Source organism: Taeniopygia guttata, chromosome 4A (assembly GCF_048771995.1).
Source record: "Taeniopygia guttata chromosome 4A, bTaeGut7.mat, whole genome shotgun sequence".
In the NCBI taxonomy this organism is placed as follows: Eukaryota; Metazoa; Chordata; class Aves; order Passeriformes; family Estrildidae; genus Taeniopygia; species Taeniopygia guttata.
In genome coordinates this window covers 1515237-1536253 of record NC_133029.1, presented here as the reverse complement: position 1 = coordinate 1536253, position 21017 = coordinate 1515237, and the positions used below count along the sequence as shown (strand labels likewise).

Below are 21017 nucleotides of genomic sequence, written 5' to 3'. Positions count from 1 at the left end.
CTTGTCCTGCTTTGTAACCTCACTGTCACCTCACTTCCAAAGCAAGTATGAATTGTAGGAGTGGAGGTGTTAATAGGGGAGCTGAGAACAGGACATTTAAAATTTCATTCTTGATGAGGAATACAGCGGATTAGCACCAGACAGATCTGTTTAAAATGTGAGTTCATATTTTTTTGCAGTGTCACATGCTTTTCCTTAGCAGAGAAATAGTAGGGACAATTAAAACAGGAAATCACAGTTTTCACATCTGCAAATCTGTCCTCTCTGACATGACGTGGTTTTTGAGTAGAGGCTCTACATCTACTTTTGGACAACTACTGAAAGTGTGTGTGTAGGCATGAAAGAATCACAATCTCTGAGTTTTGAGATTTGGATTCCTTCAGTACTGAAGGAGACAATTAATTTACTCTGAAACTTGTTTCACCCTTCTGATTCATCAGCTAAATGTTTTCACTGTGCAGGAGAGGTTACGAATGAGAAGTTCAAGGGAAAAAATATCTGAATAAATGTATTTTTATTGCCAAGGATCTCTCTCTCTTTTTCTTTGTTGCTGTTACTTAGTCCTGACCTTGCTGGATTGACACATTCGATTCTCACATGTCTTATTCTTTTCTTTGAGTTGTTTTATGCAGTACTTTCATTTGTCTCATTTGGCTTAAAACAAATCATACGTTCGTGTCCTAAATGTTTCACTAGTCAGAATAATTAAGTTGATCAGGTCTGGGAGCATTGGAAGGAGAATAATAGGGTCACTGAAGCATTCAGGCTCTAATGGGAACCTGAGTTCATTCAGATATTAAATCTAATAATTGCCTTACACCTGTACACACTCTCCCAGTGAGTGAGGTCACATGAATGGTTTAGTGCTTTCAGTACTGTTTCGAGGGAATATTCTGGGTTTAAAACACTAAGTTGTTTTGACTTTTTTCAATAACTTTTTTCAAAAACAAGAACTTTGTTCTTGTTTTTATGTATCAGTTGTAGCTTAGCTGATTGCTCATCTTTATGCACAGGGTATTTTTCACAGGACAATCTCTTATTAAAAGTAGAATGTGATTAATGTATTGCAAAACCAGATTTAATAGCAATCAAAAAAGTAAGAAGACTATCATCTGAGTTTCACTGCTATCAAACAATTTATTAGCCAATTTAAATGCACTGTATACAATTTAACAGTATTCAAAGGCTGAAACTGAGTCTGTAGGTGATTATGTGTACTGCACAGCAGAAGGATTCTAGGGATATTCATAGCCATGATTGCTCCTTGAAAAAGGCAATTTCAGAAGAATGAGGTAAAAATCAGTATTACTTTGTGAGATTTTATGGGAAATGAAGCAATAATTATAACTCCTCAGTCTGACTAAATTTGTGATAAATCTCCATGAATGCTGGTGGTACAGGCTGTCATAAAAATTCGAGAAAAATTTTATCACAATCAAGAATAAAAAATTACTGCCTAGGAAAATGACAGCTATTCATAGCAGGTTTCAGTAAATTCCAGCCTCAAATGCTGGTCACAGTGCTGCTTGTTATTGGAGCGGATTTGAACTGATGCAATCGTTCCTCTTCATCTTCTTTTTATTTTCCCACCTTTATAAGTTTACCTCTCAGCTGAGAATTCCAACTGAAAAAGAAATGGAAAATGGCTGTATGTGTGCCTGCATTGTGCTGACATGAAGGCCTATTTTTCTCTGTAATTTTAAAGGCCAATTACCCTTGGAAGAAAGGAGAAAAATAGATTGATTTGTCTTGTAACCCCTGAGGCAGGCATGTGTTGTCTCCTGCTAAGGCTTTTCCAGTGCAACTCTTGTGGAAGAGCTTTCACTGCACATCCCAAGTGGTGCTATTAACAAAGAAAGCAAAGGCAAATTAAAATATTAAACAGATCATTTAAAGGTTTAAGGAATCTTATCTTACTGGGCCAATTCTTTCTTTGTTTTTCGGGTGGTTTGGAAATCTTAAGGCCCGGAGTAAGCAACAGTGAAATATCCTTTAAACTGATTACTTGAAAATAGACTTTACAAATCCGTTTTTCATCCTACAAATGCTGAACTTCAGCTGTAAATAGGGTAAGTATTTATTTCTTTATTGGAATTATGATACAGATGGCCAATATGCTCAATTTGGGTTGCAGCAGTGTGACTTTCATTGTGCTGCCACACTGGATTGGCCGTGGTCACAGCTGGATTGCGCTGAGCTGCTAAATGTCATCACACATGCCATTTAGCATTAAAACTTCCCACATTATTCCCTTTTCAAGCATTTTTTTGTGTCTAACACACAGGACACAAATAAATGGGTTTTCTACTGATGTTCTGCATTTTCCTCCGACTCAAAGGCTACAATTAACAGTGCCCAGCAAGCTGGGTCTGAGTGGCAGCACAGAGATTAGACGTGGCTTTGTTCCCTTTTAATCTGAGTGAAACTCTTTTGTGGCAGGGCTTAAATTCTCTAACTCTCTGTATTTTAGACCTGCTTCTGTACTACGGCACTGCTGGGTATTAACAAATTTATTTAGCAAGTTAAAGAGGATCCAAACAGCCACACATCTTCTCCATGAGAAATTGTTCTCAGGGAATAGTCTGGAAACCTTAAAATGAAGGTGCTGTGTGTTACCTAAATGACTTAACAGCTTTGAAGGCAGTATTTCTGAACAGAACACGACACTCCTGACTCCTGCAGATAACTCAGGAGATGTGTTCCTGCTTTTTTTCCTGAGGAGGAGCCATTCAGCCTTCAGAGACATCCTTTTAAGTGCTGCAGTTCTCCTTAGTGCTTTTTCTTCCTCCGTATTTCTTCTTAAACCTTTTCTTCCCCCTCAATGCCTTACAGATCAATGTATTTGTAAATATCCCAGCAACCAGGAACATATATTTAACAACTGATGTCTTTATAATTAATGTGTTCAGCTGTGCTGTCTTGATTTTGGGGGCTTTAAAAAAAAAAAAAAAACAACAAAAAAGCAAACACCAAAACCATTTTGTTCTTTTTTTTTTAACCTAAGGGTAAGTTTCTGTTTCTCTATGGTAACATTTATAAACCCAGGTTATCACTCAGCTTTCACATGAAAGTCTTGACCTAAACCAAAATAAACCAGGATTTATAGAATTTGACCTTACAGCTCCAGGGTTTGCTTGAAATCTCGATGTTTTCTTTGAAACGGATGCTAAAATAACCTTTTTAGCTGGCATTTAACTTTGATTGTTGAGAATTTGAGATTCTGTTTAGCAAAAAAAACCCAAAAAGCTGAGAACATGGATGTTGGATCACTGGATCTGTTCTCATTTTTGGTTACAGAAATATCCAATCCAGGTGAATGTCAGGTGTGATGGTTATAAAGGGCCAAGGTCAGATTTTGCCAGGCATGTTTAGGTTGAAATGAGAGCGGTTTAAATACTTAATGATTAACAGAAAACATGTTAACTGCACAGTGTCCCTTAACCCAGTTAGAAAAGTGTTTTATTTGCTTGTTTCATCGCTTGGCAATAAGGATCTTTTGAAAAGAGCTATTTCAGCCCCTTTTCTGCAGTGTTATTTCGGCTGTATTTCTCCCATAACTGATTTTTACCTTATTGCTATTCTTTTTCTCTATAGGCCATACATTCTGAAAGATCAATTTGAAATCAAATCTCACAGAGATGGAGTGAATCTTAACAGAATTGAGGTTAGGAGAGCCATTTTCTCTCAAAAAGGGTTTTGCTGCAGACAGCGACAGCAGTTTTGATACTCTTAATTTCCTTTCCTGGCTTTTTTCTCAGCTGGGATCTCCAATAATGTCAGAGGGACAGGCCAGGCAGTGCCACAGGCAGTGTGCAGTGCTAAAGAGGTGCTGGGTGTGGATGGACTTCCCTGCTGGTTTGCTCTGGCTCAGTTCTGCCTCTGTCTCAGACTCTATCCATTCCATTTTCCAAAACAATTTACCTTTCATTGTGGGGAAGCTAAAGGTGATGAAGGTGCCTGCAGTCCATAAAGGAAAATAATAATAATAAAATAAAAACAGCAATAATAAAATTAAAAGTACAACCAAATTTTTTTTTCTTTTTAATTTTAATTTTTATTTTTATTTTTAACTTGGGTTGTTCCTTCAATCAGTTGGCAATGTGCTGTTACAGCAAATGATGAGCTGGCTTCAGTTTTCCCTGTGCTTGGGCAGCTCCAGGAGAAAACTGGAGGCTACCCAGGCTCAAGGGAATGGAATTGAACCTAACCTGTCACAACTTTAATCAGTGACACCAGAAAATATTTGGTTTTCCTGATCAGAAAAGAGCGATACTTGTAAATAAAATTTGGGGTTTTACCTTTTTCTACAGAGTAAATGCCAGTGTCATCATTACTACAGATGAAGTGCTTGATCCTTGGAATCCATCTGTTGTGGCACTTTATCCATTTAAAACCTACTAAAATGAGTTGCTTCCTCATTTTTTCATTGTTCCACACCTGTAGGAGGTTGTCTTGCTTTCCTGGCTGTTTTCCCTGCTTTACTGCTGCAGTGCTTGGGACTGCAGGAGTGTTTTTCCTTTGGTTGCTCATGAAAACAAGATGTGTTTCAGTAGGATTTCCTGGTGAACAAGATTTTACATGAATGAAGAAATAAATGTTTGATGTAAAGGCTTTCATTGATTCCCCAAGGCACGGGCCATACAAATTCCCTTACAGCACGCATTTCTGTCTCTTTTGCATAGGCAAAACTATTTCAAAAAGATGAAATTTTAAATATTTTATTAACTGCTGAGAGTTCTACCTTCTTGCTGTGATCATTTTCAAGGCAAGTCAAACCAGGACCTCCTTTCTCTGAGCATTGAACAGTTTTTATTATTATTGTCAGCTGTGGAAAGGTCAATTCTTTCACCTTGGGGAGGTGATTTAGGAGGGGAAAAGGAGTCAAATCAGGTAGCAAGCCCAAGGCAGCAGTTTGTAACACATTTATAATTTTAATATCAGGGCTGAGAGATAATGATAGAAGAGAACTTTTTGTCTTGTCGCAGGATAATGCAAATTCCAGTCAGGTACCTTTGAGGTATGGTTTTATAGACTCTGTCTTTTCCATTATCAGATATCTCAGTGTCATGACCAGTCCATTGGACTGCACAACATCTCTATTAATACTAGCATTGATTGCTCATAAAAAATAGGGTTTATAATTAGGAGTGCATAAAGTTACTACCTGGAAGAGTGGATAAGGAGAAAATGAAATGAAAAAGTCACTTAATCTTAGTACTGCAGTTGTGCAAAGTGCCATTTATTTTTCTCCTCATATAACCGAGTTCTGTGTTGATAACAAGCTACTGAGTTAATAAATCTGTGGCAGCTATTGAGACTTCTCTTTTAATAACAGAGCTAATGAAGGAGCATTAAGGAAGGAAATATAGATTTTGCAGGGTTTATTCCCATCTTGGTTCTATGCTGAGTGCAAGAAGACTTGAGCAAGGAATTGTTTCTATAACAAAGTCCATCTGTTTTTTGCATGGTCACTATTGCATTCCAGGGTTATGTGTATTAAAAAGGAACTGCTGATTTGATTCCTCAGCATTTAATTTTATATTTACTTCATTTTCATTTGATCCAGCTAGCTAAAAGATGGAGATTATTTTGTGATATAAAATCTGCTTGGTTTTCCATTTTAATCCTTGACTGTTCTACCTTTCAGTGCTCTAAGAAAGATCCTTTCAGCAGATTGAGAGGCCACTTTAAGGTCGTGTGTTCCCCCCTGAGCTGATTATAATGTCTGTAATGGGAGCAGGGTGGGTGTGCCCTGCTTTTAAAAGAAATGGACTTCTAAGATTAAAGTGAGAAATAGAATTCTGTCCCTGTGGGGTTGCCCAGAAGGCCTGGCTGGTACACACAGAACCTGTGATCATGTTTTCTAGTCATGTTTGCATGTTTTCAAAGTACACCTGAGCCTTTGGGTAATGACTTTGCTTTTCATTTCATTTTCATTTCAGCTACTTTTAACTTGCTCTTATTTTCCCTCTCCATCTCCTCCTAACAAAAGGAAATAGTTTTACCATTTATTGATGTTACAGTTGATTTTATGCCAGAATAGTCAGTCATGTTTATGAGCCAGACTTGCTTTGAGTTGTATTCAATACAGTCTGTTACATAAAAAAAGGTAAATACAGATGTTGGAGACAGCTGAATGTGCATGCTGAAAGTGATAGAAATTTAATGATTTTTCAAAATTCTTGCTCAAGTAATTGAAATGCCAGCCCAACCCAGTTTCACAAGGCATCCGTAGGAAACCCTTTGTTTTAACTTAACACATAATGTATTAAGAAAATACTTTGTTATTACCTGAAGAAGGAAATATTTTTTTTTTTACTTTTTTTTTTTTTTTTTTTTTTTACTATTTTGTTTTGTGGTTTTGTGTTTGCCTAAAGTCCCAGCCCAGCTTTGCAATTGCATGACGGTAAAAGAACTGAAAGGAGAACATCTAACAAAAAAAAAGAAAAAAAACAAAAAACCAACAACAAAAAAAACCTGAACAGTTCTTGGACTCTGTTAATCTGCTTTTAACCGGTGGAGTTGATGGGTTGAAGGCAGCGTTGGAGGCCACTGAGAGCAGGTATCACTGCACCCTTTGCTCTGGAGGAGCAGCAGCACATCGGAGCTGATGACTTCCCTTCCTTTGTGCTTTAATTGCCAGCTCTTAGTGACACTGCAACCAGCCTGGAGATTTATTCCCATGCAAAACAGATTGACTTAGGGTAATTTGAATACGTTATGCATGGCTAGGTTCATTAGGAAAAGGAGGCAAGGCAGAACTATAAAAAGAACTAATAATCTTGCTAAAGGAGCCGTTAATTCCCCACAGCATTGGAGACATTGCAGCAGCAGGGGAAGGGGAGGCTGATTGTGCAGTCTCCACGGGCAGCCCCTGTTCCCTGTCCAGGAGCAGATCTCACACATCATTTTCTTGGGCTTTAATTGCCTGCCCCATTCTGGCTCTGCTGGGTTAGAGCAGGGCCTGAGCTTGGAGGGGCTCTGGAGGTCACCTTGGCCCCCGCTGTGGCCAGCCTGGTTCCCGAGCCTGGCCAGCCTGGGATGGATGGAATATCTCTGAGGATGGAGCCTCCAGCCCTGTGCATTTGTCTCGGGGTTCTGAGGTCAGCGTGATCCCCAGAGATTGAAAAGAGTCTTTGCTTCCCCGGCCCCACAGCCAGAGAAGGAGCCTGGAATGCTTCCCATTGTGCTTTCAAGTTGTTTATTCTTCTTATCTAAACATTCTCTCTCTGACCTGCCCAGCTCTGGCTAGCAAGGAGGCCGTGGCAGTCTGCTGTTCCTCTCGGGGGGTGTTTGCCTTTTATATCAAAATTTACATACAGTCTGTTTATAACAATGCACCAATATTTAACACCTATTTGGGACGCTGTGTCCCTGTCCTAAACCAATAGAAAAGTGTCACCATCACACCAAGACATGGAGGACAAGAAGAAGGAGAAGAAAAGGCTAGGGCACGCCCAGATTCTTCCATCTTGGACCCCTGAATTACATTCTAAAAAACCCCAAAATTCTACTTTTCCACCCTGTGTCAATTCACCTATCACACTACTCAAACCCTTGTGGCTTGTAATTCCTCTTATGAAGTTGGCAGTTTTGTCCACAGGCTAAGTGAGGATGCCAGCCTGGTCAGGCAGGGAGAAATGGCAATCGTTTCTCACAGTGGCTTGTGAGACTTTTTAGGGAGTTGTAGGAATGTGATAACTTGTTAGAATAACCAATCGACAGGTGGTGTTTTCCCACTTTGTTTTCCTGTTATTCTCAAGGACGATGTGAGAGAAAGATGTTTTTATTAACTAGCCAGTCCAGTAGAATGTATCACATCGGTCTATGTAAGCTGGAGAATCCTCTGTATTAAATCTTCTTTTTCTCCTCTTGCAGTTCGATCTCTGGTCTGTTCTTGTGTCATTCTTGGTGCAAGGGTGACACAGAGGTGTTGTGGACCCAGCTCTGTGCCCAGCCCTCAGCAGGGCACTGCCAGGGGCACAGGCTGGGCTGGGCTGAGCCTTTGGGGAAAGCTGGGTGCCTGCAGGTGGTTTTGCTTCTGAAGTGGCTTTGATGCCTTAGGAGTTGAGCTTTTCTATTTTTTCATGTATTTGTGGCCCTGCAGCTCCTTAGTGAGTAAACTCCACGCACAGTGTGAGCTGCTGCTGTCCCATTCTGGGCACACACAACAATTCCTCTCCAGACCTGGCAACCAAGGACAGCTCACTGCCTCAGGGCCCAAGAAATTAAATAAAAGTGAGTTTAGGGGGCATCAAACTTGGGGTAAATTACTACCTGAGGCTGTAATTGGAAGATTAACCCCCAGTATTCAAATGGACCAAACTTATAAAAGTGAAAACCTGTGGTCCATTTTTGGGTGCAGCCCCTGGGGGGTTTGTCTGCCCTAAATGTACCTGAAGACCCTTCAATAAATATAACTGCTTTTATTCCCTTAATTCTGTCTGGCCTCTGTTTTCAGGTAGCCCCAAAAGGCATCAAGTTCTTTATGATATTCCAGCCCTGTGTAAAACTCCCAGCCCTCTTTTGGGACTTGCAGGTGCTGTAGCAATGTAGGGACAGAAATGCTGCAGAGCAGCACCTGAACAGCACATGGGGGAAAAGGTCAAAAAGAAGCAGCCACCAAAAAAAGAAAAAAAAAAAGAAAAAAAGAAAAAAGAAAAAATGTGCTTGGCAGGAGCTCATTGTCAAAAAGAAAGATGCAAACCTGCAGAACAGTGAGTGGGGGTTAATATTCTGCCCCTTTGTGTGTGTGTGTGTATTCACGGCTTTAAAATTTTATTGTAAAGGCATTTAGGAGCGTGGCTGGTACTTGGTGATTGTTTTCCTGTGATAGAGATGTATTTATTATTCATTGCAATAATTACTCTGTAATATTTTATACTAAAAGTTGTTCACGTTGCACAATCAGGAAATGCTTAGGAAGTGGCTCATTTAACTGTTCTATTTTTAATTCTGTACCAAATTACAGTGAGAGGTGTTTGGGCTTTTAGGCTTGGAGCATCTAGCAGGTTTTCACCACTGCACTGGTCAGTGCATTCTCATGAAACTTGAAATGCATTTTTCCAGAGATTCTGTGCATACATTATTTATAAAATTTGAAAGATTTTTACCCAGAATTGTATTTATTACGTGCTGTTTCCAAGGGGACCGTGTTTCAGGATTCTCCTAATGCTTTTATCACCCGGCTTCTCTGATCAAGAAAGTAATTTATTGCTGATTGCAGAACTCTTGAACTCAGTCTGGCAGCTGCAGTGTGAAACTTCTCTGATCCAGTCTCCTACTCACTTATTTACATATCATTCAGAATGATTTTCAGGGCTGTTTGAAAACCTCTTGACATTGCATTATCCGTGTTTCAAATCTTGTGGTGATTTGTTTTTTTCTCTCTTTTTGTTACAGATAACAAACGAGTAACTTTGGAAAGGTCTCGTTCTCGACACAACGGAGCAATTGCAGCTGTATGATTCTTCTGATGCCAAAGAATTAATGAATTGTCTTATTTACAATGAAATGGATGTGCTTTGGGAAGAGTTTGTCATCCAAATTGGCAATGATCATAAAGGAATACTGGGATTGATTAAATGAGATGGTGTAAGAATATGTAATTTTAAAGCTGTTGCTAAAAAAAAAAATCCACATACTGTATCTTATTACCCCAACTACCAAGATCTGTAAACAGTGTTAAACAGTAGGGTTTATATCTTATTTTCTTATGTTCTTTCTTTTTTTTTTTTCACCCCTTTTTGTTTAAGCTGGCAACTCACATGAAAGGAGTTGGGGATTTCTAGGTTACGTTTTATATGGGTAAGAAAATACACTTCTGTTGAAAGAGTACAGCTGTGGATTCCATTTGCAGTTCTGATTTGAACATGAAAGGAAAAATAATAAAATTGTATGTTAATAAATTCAGAGATGAGCTGGTCTACATTATCAGAATCTTTTTTGTAACCATAAAAAAGCAACACATAGCCCCAGTGAGGTTGCTGAAAACCTTATCTCAGTGTAAAGCCTGGCGGATTCAGCTGTTTCAGCTGCCAGTAGGATACACCACATATCTACACTTTTGGTGATATGATGAGGTGTAGTTACTTATCACTGCTAAAAAGAAAAAAAAAATTAAATAAAACAGAGCATAGGATTTTTTTCCAAAATTATATCAAGGGCAGAATATGTTTTTAACTGTATCTAAGGAGGGATTTTTCTAATTGTGCACTTATATATTCTTTATAAAGCTATTTGGGGGAAAGTATGATTGTCCTATTTTGGTGATGCTCAAATACCTGTGTATAGGTTTGTAGAGACAAGCTACACGATGAAGTTTTTCAGAACTGCCTCTGAGTTTTTCCTCTGTTTCTCAGGTAAAATACGTAGCAGGGTCTCCACTGGTGGATTTTAGTGCTGAGAGTTCAGCAGCTACCAACACATTTCCTACCTGCAGCACTGCCTAGCAGTGACCAAGGCTGATTTTTGGGAGGCTCCTCCTGTTCCCCTTTGTGTCCAGGCCCTTGCACTGCAGTTCCTGGGGTGAGCAGCTGCCCCTGGTTGTCCTGGCACTGCCTTTGTCCCCTTTGTCCCCTTTGTCCCCTTTGTCCCCAGCCTGGCCACCCAAGCTCCATCGCCCACCTGGAGGGGATGGAGGGTTTCAAGTGGAATTCCAGTGGAACTACTGCATCAGTTGCTGAACTATGATATTTTTTAAAGAATCAGGATGCTCTGTAATAGCTGGCACTTGTTCTCAGATAATTAATGCTTATCACTGATTGGTGAAATTATTGTGGATGCTTTTATTGCCTGGGGTTATGGGGAACTGGGGTTTTTTAGTGTCTGTAAGGCTGTTGGAAGGTGAGGTGTCCGTGGGTGCTGTGCACAAACTGCTTGCTCTGGAGGGACTTTGCTCCTGGGGCAGTGGATCTTTGCACTACTGCTTGAGCCAAGCGTCTTTGTACAGTAGATTCTTTTTGCTTCTCTGGTAAGATCCTCTTAAAACTATCTGAGTAGTTTGGGAGAAATTCCCACAATTACAAACTGCATTAATGTAAGAAAAGATACATCTTCTTTTCAATCTTGTATTGAATTTTAATTTTTGGTATTTTTTTCAGAGTATACAGGGGGTTTGCCCATAGCTCTAAACACAGGGATAGCACTGAAACCTAGTGAAATGCTTGCTGTCAACTAAATACTCTCCCTAAACTGTCTGGGGGCTTTAGGAACAAACTGAAGAGTTGTATGGTACTTCAGGAAAAAAGAAAAAAACAAACAAACAAACAAAAAGCATGCAACAGGATTTTGTCTCCTGGTTTATCAGTAAGAGCTAAAAAGAATTCTATCCTGTTTCTGCAAGGTCAACATCAGCCTTGTATTGAAGCTTCTTGAAATGGAACTATTAAATTTACACTTATAAAAAAGTGCTTAATGTACAAAGCCAGTTTAAAGGATTAGGTTCATAATGTCTATAAAAATCAATAGTGTCTTAGAATTCAGATTTTGAAATTAGCATTTTGCTGGGATTTACAAGTATTGGTATAATCTTTATATGTGAAAACTCAAAAGCTCTCCACAGAATCTTTATACGGATGCAGTAGTTATTAGTGCACAAGTTTTTCATTTCCATGGGTTATTTTTTTTTTAAAGCTCTGTGAAAGCTGGCTACAGATTTTCAAGAACCAAATCTTAGGAAAAAAAGGCAAATCCAAAACAACAACATCATCTGATGCTTCTATTTTACTACTATTTTTTTCATATTTGAAACATTTATGTAATTTAATGGACATATCTGTTAGAAGGAAAGTGTCTTTCAAAGGAAAACTAGTTTAGAAGATAATTTATGTAAATATAGGGTGCTCGTATTTATGAAGTCTAAAATATTTTCTGAAATTGATGCTGGTCACTTTGTCTTTTGATAGTTTTTCAGTCTATATTAAATTGCAGATATTTTTAATGTTTTTATTATTGATCTAATTTTCAGAGGTGTCACATGTTTATCTAGAAGTGTAGAAGAGTAGCACCTTTTTCAGAAATGCACTTGCCTTATTTTCTAATTTTAAAAAAAATGAAATATATCAGTTAAATTATATTTGTATTCAAAGTAATCCCAGAAAGAAAATCACTGGAGGGTTCATACATAAATTTCTTGCTAATTATGTTTCACTCTTTGTCCTCTGAGACATGACGTTAACAATATACCAGCACATCTGTTTGCATTCACATTGCAGTTACAAGTACTGAGAAAGGGGGTTTTTTTTAATGATGTTACACTGTTTACATTTCTTAGTTTATTTAAGAGGAAGATAATTTTACCTTTGCAATGAATCGAACTCAACCTCTGAATGTCATGGGAATGAAGTGTTTCAATCATGTACAATATACATATCTGAAATGTTTCAGTGGTGTACAAATTACATATCTGAAATGTTTCAGTGGTGTACAAATACACATATCTGGAATGTTTCAGTGGTGTACAAATATACATATCTGGAATGTTTCAGTCGTGTACAAATATACATATCTGAAGTGTTTCAGTCGTGTACAAATCTCCAGCTCCTGGTGTGCAGGTCACCAATGGAAAGGCACTGGTTCTGCTCCAGTTTTATGCAGTTTTCTGGGAGAACAGCCTGCCCTGTCATGTATGTTTGTCTGATTCAGAGGGATCCTTTCCCAGCACACCCGTGATGTTTGTGTTAATCTGATTTTTTGGCTAAAACCAAGCCAGGAGCACTGGCAGAAAGCTCCAGGGAGCGTTCCCAGGAATATTGTCACTTGTTCTGGTTCCAGCTGACTGTGGTCCACGTGAGCAGTGTGATCTAAAATGATCTCTTCTTCTTGAGAATTGAGATACAAGAGCGTTCCCATAGTTCCCTTCTGTAATATGCAAATAATCATGAATATCTGTATATTTTTGCATTTTTGTGTGTGGTATATGTACTACCTCAGACAAATGCTGTAAAAAAACCATAATATTTTCATGGTTTCTATCCCAGCCACAATTCATTAGTAACCTACTTTAAATTCATCCCACAACTCCCCAAACTCTGAGAATCTGGCCGAGTTTTAGGTTTGGCTCTGGAAATCCTCCTATAGCTTTTGTTAAGGAAACTTTGCAGCGTTCAGCTTTCACATCCCTTGGGCAAACCCTGTTTGATGGGTGACTCCAGCCCTTCCTGCCCTGAGAATGATCTAGCTGGTGAATATTTCAAACAGGTAATAATAGTTCTGTGGGAGCAAACTTCCCTGTGTGTGTAAATTGCTTTTTTCCATTCAGCAAAGGCTTGGCCGAGTTCTACTTTGCTGTTTGCCTTCCAAGTGCTGCAAGGTCGGGCAGGACAAGTGCTGAGCAGTGTCCAGCCCACCTCTGATGTGCCATACTGTATTTGCAAGTTTTAAACTCATTTTTAAATAAGTATCGTGAGAAAACTCTTCTTCTGCGGTGTCTCCGCACACGCCCGCGCATGCACGCGAAATGTAAATAAAAAATAATTAAATGAAAAAAAAAATCAAAGCAAATGCAGCCAAATGCCTCAGCTTCAGGTGTCTGCAGGTCTCCTAGTGCTGCTTTTGTGCTGCAGGGAGGGAGTTGTGCATCCTGCAGTCCTGCAAGCACCCGCTGGTGTCACGGGCAGAGTGGGAAAGGAGGAGAATTTGTTCTTGGAGTGCTCCTAGCACTGTTTGAGGTGATACATATGCCACAGAACGTGAACAATAACCTACTACAGCTCAGTCAATCTGCTACCATGCACCATTTGATTTCCCTTTTGGAAGTCATAGGACTCCTGATGCCAAAAAAAAAAAAAAAAAAAAAAGGATCAAAAAAAAAAAAAGGTGACAAAACTCATGCATTTCTATTTTTTAAACAGCTCTGTGTTTGTATGTAATGTTTAAAATAGGAATTTGATGAAATCACAGCCTGGCCATTGTTAATCCATGTATTCTGAAAACTGTAATAAAGATATACATACCATGATTCTGGTAGATGCACCAATGTTTTACTTGATTATCATGATTATTTCTTATTGAATACCATCACTCAAAGCCTGGGTTTGCTGTATAAAATTGTCATGCTGAAATTACATTCCATTTTAGCCTACTGTCGTTTTGTGGCTTGCTGTCTTTTTTTTCTCTCTGAGGTGTCAATTCTATTTGACTTGAATTTGGGGAACCAGGTGCCTTTTCCAATGCAGGAGGACTTTAAAATCCAAATAACCCAAAAAAGTATATAATTAAAAAAAAAACAAATTAAATCATGGTGATACCATTAAATTTTTACAAAAATAACAATAAAAGGGAATTAATGCACAAATCCTAAGGGTCCATATTTATTTTAAGAGGCTGGATTTCAGTATAGAACTTTTAAGCAGACATATAGTCAGACAGCTATTGCTGATGTTTTCCAGATTATTTAATTCCTTCCCAGAATGGTTTTATCAGAACAGAAACTTGACAGACTCTTCCCTTCAAAACTGTTAAGGATGTCACCAGAACTGAACTGCACAACAGTATAGAGAGATAGCACTGGATTTTACTCAAAATTCTAATTGGATTTAACCCTAATGAATATCAGCAGCCATGTTGATACAACTGAAGTAACTTTTTATATGTGGAAAAGATGTGCCCAGGGATGGTCAAAGGCACCACATATATATATATACATAAATTTCCCTCAAACCTTCTGCTAATGCCCACATAAATATTAAATTTTATATAAGGTTTAATTTTTGAAGCATTATTAATTGTGGTTTTTTTTTAAAAATAATGCTAATATTGATGTATGGATTTATTAAAATTGCCATTGCTTTCTTTAGCATCCTGTGCATGCTGATAGAGCATTTGTTGGTTTATGACATTTATGTTTTCATCTCATAATACCCAGAAGTAGCTGATTCCCTGCCTTTAAATACTCATCACGTGAAACTTAAAAGTACACTTCATTGTGGTATCAGGGGGTTAAAAATTATTTCATAAATTCTTTTTCACAAAACTGGGTATGGATTCTGTTTGGGAGAAAACATTTCCAAGTCTCTCCAAGTTGCTGTTAGTTTACCCCAGCACAATGGAAGTGACTTTTGAATCATCCCCGCTGTATTTTTTTGTTGTTTGTTTTTAAGACAGTTTATTGAAAGCTATTTAAAAGATTGTTTTTTTGGGCTACTGTGGTTTAGTTAGTAGTTTAGGCAAAGGTATACACACTTTTGACATTTTTTTTGTTTCTTAACTTTTTTTTTTTCCCTGCCCTTGGTTGTTGTTATTTTTTATATGGTATATTATGTGATAAATGTTTATAGGTTTTTTTAAATATTTACTATTTATATTAAATGGTGCTTTTTTACTCTAAACTAATTTGTGAATGTTAACATTATTAGGAATATTGAGGTAAGGAAGAAGAAAGAGGAAGGACAGGGTAGGCTTAAATCTCTTTATTTTAAAACTTTTGACTTTTATGTGTAAAACAGAAAACCCCCCTTATAGGTGTTAAAGCTCCTTTGTATAGCATTAATTTTTTTTTCTTTATTTTGTGACTACTTTTACTATAATATCTAAACTTTTGTGACTTTTTGGGGTTTTTTTTTGCAAAGTTGGTAAATTATTTTATGGCTTAAATTTAAAATCACAGCTGTTTTCATCTGCCTGCTAGGGTCTGAAATGCTTCTGACTTCGGCTTGGAACCTCTAAAAATGTCTGAGGGACATTTTGAGTTCCAGCAGTGGTGGAATTAAAATCCAATCTATTGACTATTGGTTTTCTCTCCCCCCAGAGGAGGCAGCCCCCTGCCAGAAAACCTTCTGAGAAATGGGGAAATGAATCTCAGGCTGCAGGTGGCAGAGTTAAATTTACCCAAATCCACCATCTCTGGGCTCACCCCTAAAGCCTTTCTGTGAAACACCACCAACAGCCAGCACAGAGGCTGATTAAAAACTTTTCCATCTAGCTGGATGCAATTTAGAATAGGAGTTGCTACACTGAGATGCTGAAGACTGTAAACAGTATTTGCATTTTGTTGTGAATGTTTTGCATAAATTTAAGGATGTTTTCTCTATCCCCAAGTGGGTCTGTTTGCAGCCCATAATGTACTGTGAAGTTCCAGGAACAGAAAAATTTGTTGAGCACAAACAGGCCGGTATCACAGCAGACGTAAGAGTGTTCAAGCAAGGAGTGTTTTGCATCAAAAATGTGTATATATTTGCATTTTTGATGCAAAAAGCTGCTTAATCGGCGCTGCAAATGGAGCCCATAACTGAGGCAGTGCAGGGTTCTATGAAATTGGAAAGTTCTGTATAATTTCTGAAAAACAAAGTCTATTTTGCACAGCTCTAACTATAGCTAATATTTAAACCAATTTAATCATCGGTGAACTAACATGGCAGAAGCACTCTGAGCTTCTCTATCACTGTAAGTTTTTCATGTCCTTAGCTCTGTGTAGTGTGCCTTCTTTTAAACATTTTTTAATTAAACCTTTATCCTCTTGAATTGCTAGGAAAAGAAAAAAAGTGCAGAAAGATTGAGATCTGAATTTTAAACATCCTCATTTTAGGTGTGTTGATTTTAGTTCTCAGTTTTAAGGGAGATGCACTGGAGGAATCTCAGCTCAAGATTCCTCTGAAGAGCCAAAATTGAAGTTTTTTATCCCAGTCACAGTTAAGGTGCCTGTCCTGGAGCTGGAACTTCTTGCTTGGTCCCAGAAAATAGGAAAAAATAAAAAAATCTCCATTTTTTAAAACTGTGTTCATAACGAACCCTGAATTTCAATATAGGTTCAGAGGAAACATGTAATTTTAAGTCAGTAGTGTGGTTGGTCTTTTTTATTTTTTGCATTGGCATTATTAAATTAAAAGGAGATCCTTCTTTCACAGAGTAAGAGAGAACTACTTATTCCTTCTATAAGCAGAATTTCTTGTGTCAAAGGCTTTTGTAAATATTATAACAGTGTGGATACAGTCTGAATCTGAATTCTGGGCTGTGATTGCAGCGTTTCTAGACAATGTCATTAGCCTGAAGAGGGAATCTCAGTCAAATGTCAGGATCTTGTCTGTAAGGTATTCCCACTCTTAAGTGTAGTGCAGAATGTCACTGTCATTCCAATTAGTGCAGCTGATTGCTAGTAAACTTTTTTTTATGTGACATACTGTAATATTTTGCTGGAAGCCAGACATTTTGTACACCATACAGAAGCACCACATAATAACAACAGACATTAGGGCTAGTGGCAGGCAGGGCCTCTAAGAATTGTCAAAGAAATCAACTTTTATAATTTTTTGCAGTGTTTCAGCCCTATTTGTTGCAGCAATTACTGACAGATATTTTAGGACAACACAGGGGTGTAAACCACACTGTTTGCATTCACGTGTTCCTGCTTTGCTGGGCAGTAATATTAATTTACTTTGCCATGTAAGAACATTGATTTTTAACACTTCACTCATTTGTCATGGTACATTCACCATGGGAAATTGAAATTTAAAGGAAGATTCTTAATGTTAGTCCCCCTCTTCTTAAGTGGCTTCTGAATTGGGCTCGTAAGGCTTTGGAATCCCAAGGGTGGAGCAGTTCTTGTTCCCTGCAGGGATTTTCTGCAAGTGCTGAATTTGTCCTGGGTCACAGAATATTCTGGGTTGGAAGGGACCCACAGAGATCATCGAGTGCAGCTCTGAGCCTCCAGGAGCACCCCAAGGATCCCACCAGGGATCCTGAGAGGATTGCTGGGTGCTGGCAGGGAAATGTTTGTCAAGTGGTGACAAAAATGTCAGGATTTTTCATAGAGGTGCACAGCGAGAAATGAAAGAGAAAAACAATTTCTACTTCTGCTCCTTGTTTTCTGGTGTGGAATGTGTTTGGAGAATTGTTTCCCTGGGGTGATTGCTCGGTTTGATTCTGGTGAGGATTGTTTGAGCCTGATGGCCAATCCAATCCAATCCAATCCAATCCAATCCAATCCAATCCAATCCAATCCAATCCAACCCAATCCAATCCAATCCAATCCAATCCAATCCAACCCACCTGGGGCTGGGCTCTCAGAGAGGGTCACGAGTTGAGTTAGAGATAGAGTCAGAGAAAGTAGTTTGTAGCTTTATTATCTTCCTTTATACAGTATATTAATGTATTTTAGCATAGTTATACTAAAGAAATCATTCAGCCTTCTGAACTGAGTCAGACATCCTCATTTCTTCCCATTGGGTTCCCCTGCATTTCCAATATGGTTTCAGTCCCTGGGCTGAGAGGATTTCCTCTGTTGCAGGGTGAGGGTGCAGGACAGAGCCCTGAGCTCTGCACAGGGGATGTTTGAGCTTTACCTGAACTTCCCCTTCTCCTTTCTGCCATGCAGGGTTCCCCACCCTCCTGTAGCTGCTGGGCAAGTCCTCAGCACTCCAACATGCCTTGGGGGCCCTGGGGGAGATTATTCAGGGCAGAATTAGAGAACCCAAAGGTTTGCAGTGACAGCTTTGCAGTTTTGCAGGAGATGTTAAAGAGTGAATGGACTGGAGACTGAAGTGCTCTGCTATCTGCTGTTACTGGCCATGAAAATGGAATAAAAGATGTGCTGGCAAGGCAGTGGGGAAGGAATGGCAGAAGAGGAGGAGCCCTCCATCAGCACTGCCTGTTTTTATACAAATAAACCTTCCTGTGTCTGCCTGTCAGTCACACATCCTCCACTAGATTCACATCAGAAACATCTATGTATGCCTAACTCCCCATTTTGCCTTGCTGCAGTGCACTTGGGTTGCACAACAGGGCTCAGCTCACCCATCTGAGGTTGGTGGGTGCAGTAACAGCAACAGAGAACAATTGCTGCCCCAAAGGAGCCCCTCACACGAGTAAACACAGCTTTTCTTCCCACATCAACCCAGCAGTGCAGTTACACTGCTCAGGGACCAGTGGCAGATTTCCCTCTGCAGGACAGATTCCTTGGGCTGCCTCTCAGGCACCACTTCCATCACAGGGAGCCAGCAAGCTTCAGGAATTCCTTGGGAACAGGAAATGTTCTGGACTAGAATGATAGCAAACAGTTTGAGGGATGTGAGAGAAGGAGGGTATTACATACTGAGAATATTTATGTAGGCATATTTATAACAATAATCCCAGAAAAAGCACCTTTCTATGTCTTGAATGTCACAAGAGGACATTTTCAGAGGATACATTGCAATCTCTAAATGGTTCCTGGTATATTATTTATTACACTGGCATTTGGGGAATTATTATTTTTGTTTTCGCTTGTTGTGGCTTTCAAGACATGATGGTACTATCCACATTTTCAATCAATAACATGACATTCTCAGGCATCATTTCTCTGGGATCCAGTGATGGCCAGAATTTCAACCATCAGCCCGAAATATCAACACAGGACTGCTCAGCCAAGCGAAGCATCACTTCCCTTTCCTCAGATGCTCAAATCAAACTCCATAAACCAGACTGGCCCTTTTGGAAACTTGGCTCAAATTAGGACACAGAAAAGGTTCTCGTAGATCAAAATTAGTCTTAATAAATTCCTGAAAAGAACAGAAAAAGATCTTACAAGCTGCAGAGCTTTTTTCCTCCCCATGAGAATGTACAACTACTACTGCCATATTTAGCTGGGACTAACAACTAAATTAACAATGAAAATTAACTAGAAAATGGAAAGGGGGATGGAATATTCTCAATCTGGAAGGAGAGTACAGACCTGAAATGATTTCTGGGCACTTTTAAGGGCACAGAAGAGGCTTTTCCATGCAGACATTGAACCCTGTCCTGCAGGGCAGCGTGTGGGACTCTGCCCCCAGTGGGATGTTACAAACATTAAATACCACAAACTACCTGTGCTGGATTTACAATAACGTGCCAATATCTGTCACCTACGTTGGACAGTGTGTCCCCAGCCTGAACCAACAGAAAAATGCCAACACCGCAGTGAAACATGGAGGGCATGAAGAAGGAGAAAAAGGACAAGGCACACCCAATTTCCTCCATCTTGTCCCCTTTGGACCCCTAATCTAGAATCCTAAAATTTTACTTTTGCACCCGTGCCACACTTAATTATTACTCGTATCAAACACTCAGAGCTTGTAATTCACCCTGTAAGATTGAAAACTCTTTTCCATGGGCAGAGATCACAGCCAGTGTCTCTGGGGGCTCTGTCCAGGGGGGTTCTGACCCCTGCCAGGGTCCCAGACCTGCCAGGGCAGCCAGAGGGATGCCCTGGACTCCCACACCAGGGGAAGGCAGGAGCTGGGCAGCACTGGGGGTATTTGCACAGTGCACTGTAGCTGCTGCTACAAGGGAAATATAAAATTGTTTAATGGTGCCAGGAGACTCCTGTGTAAGTGAGAAATGCAAGGCAGACAAGGAATCATCCCTCTGGGAGAAGCAAGAGTTCCCTGCCCAGTGGAACCCAGGAATGGGAGGGTTATGGTTTGTTGGTCCCTCCAGCCACGAGGGGCATGAACTGGAAAAACCAGCAGGAGCACAGGGAAATTAAAGCAAACAAAACCTTTCCTCATGCAGCTGTTGCACAGCTTTTAATGGAGGTGATATGTGGATGGAGCAGAGCTGCACCAGGAGCTGCTGTAATAGGGGTAATATATCCTGTAGATAAACCCAACAAAACATCCTACAGAAAGCAGGCATGGCCCTCTGGGATTTTATGCTATAGCTTTACAGACTTTTCAAATGAATATGTATTAAATCTAGCATATTAAATATATGTCTAATTACTTGTATTTTTAGTGGCTGTTGACAGAATTTATTCCAGCAGCTCTATTTACTCATGTATGAGAGAAGAGACTCTATTATCTACTGCTTGCAAAGTCTGCATCTGTTTTTGTTCTTCTGCTGCCACGTAGCTTTAGCACAGCGAGCAGGAGTTACTTCATTCTGTCAGAACACATAATCATCCCAGGTTAATTCAGAACTTCCCGTCTTTCTCCCAGCATTACCCTTTTACATCCATTGCTTCCTTTGTTTTGGGTCACTGGGCCAGGCTTTCTGTCTTGTTATCAGAGTTTTACAGTTCACAGTCTGAAACCCCTCCAGTTCTTAACAGATGCTGCAGGCAG

At 39.4% G+C, this 21017-nt stretch overlaps 1 protein-coding gene across 6 annotated transcripts in view; it reads left to right on the top strand.

The window, feature by feature from the left end:
• DIAPH2 (diaphanous related formin 2) overlaps positions 1-14084 on the top strand; it is a 170455-nt gene extending 156371 nt beyond the window's left edge. For 4 of the 6 annotated variants that reach the window (XM_072929021.1, XM_072929020.1, XM_072929019.1 and 1 more), the window contains one exon: positions 9403-14084. In XM_072929021.1, the coding sequence (XP_072785122.1) occupies positions 9403-9467 (65 nt within the window). In that variant the 3' untranslated portion in view covers positions 9468-14084. The remainder of the gene's footprint in view (positions 1-9402) is intronic. The other 2 variants (XR_012055916.1, XR_012055915.1) reach the window with 2 other exon arrangements.
• Positions 14085-21017: the final 6933 nt, after the last annotated feature.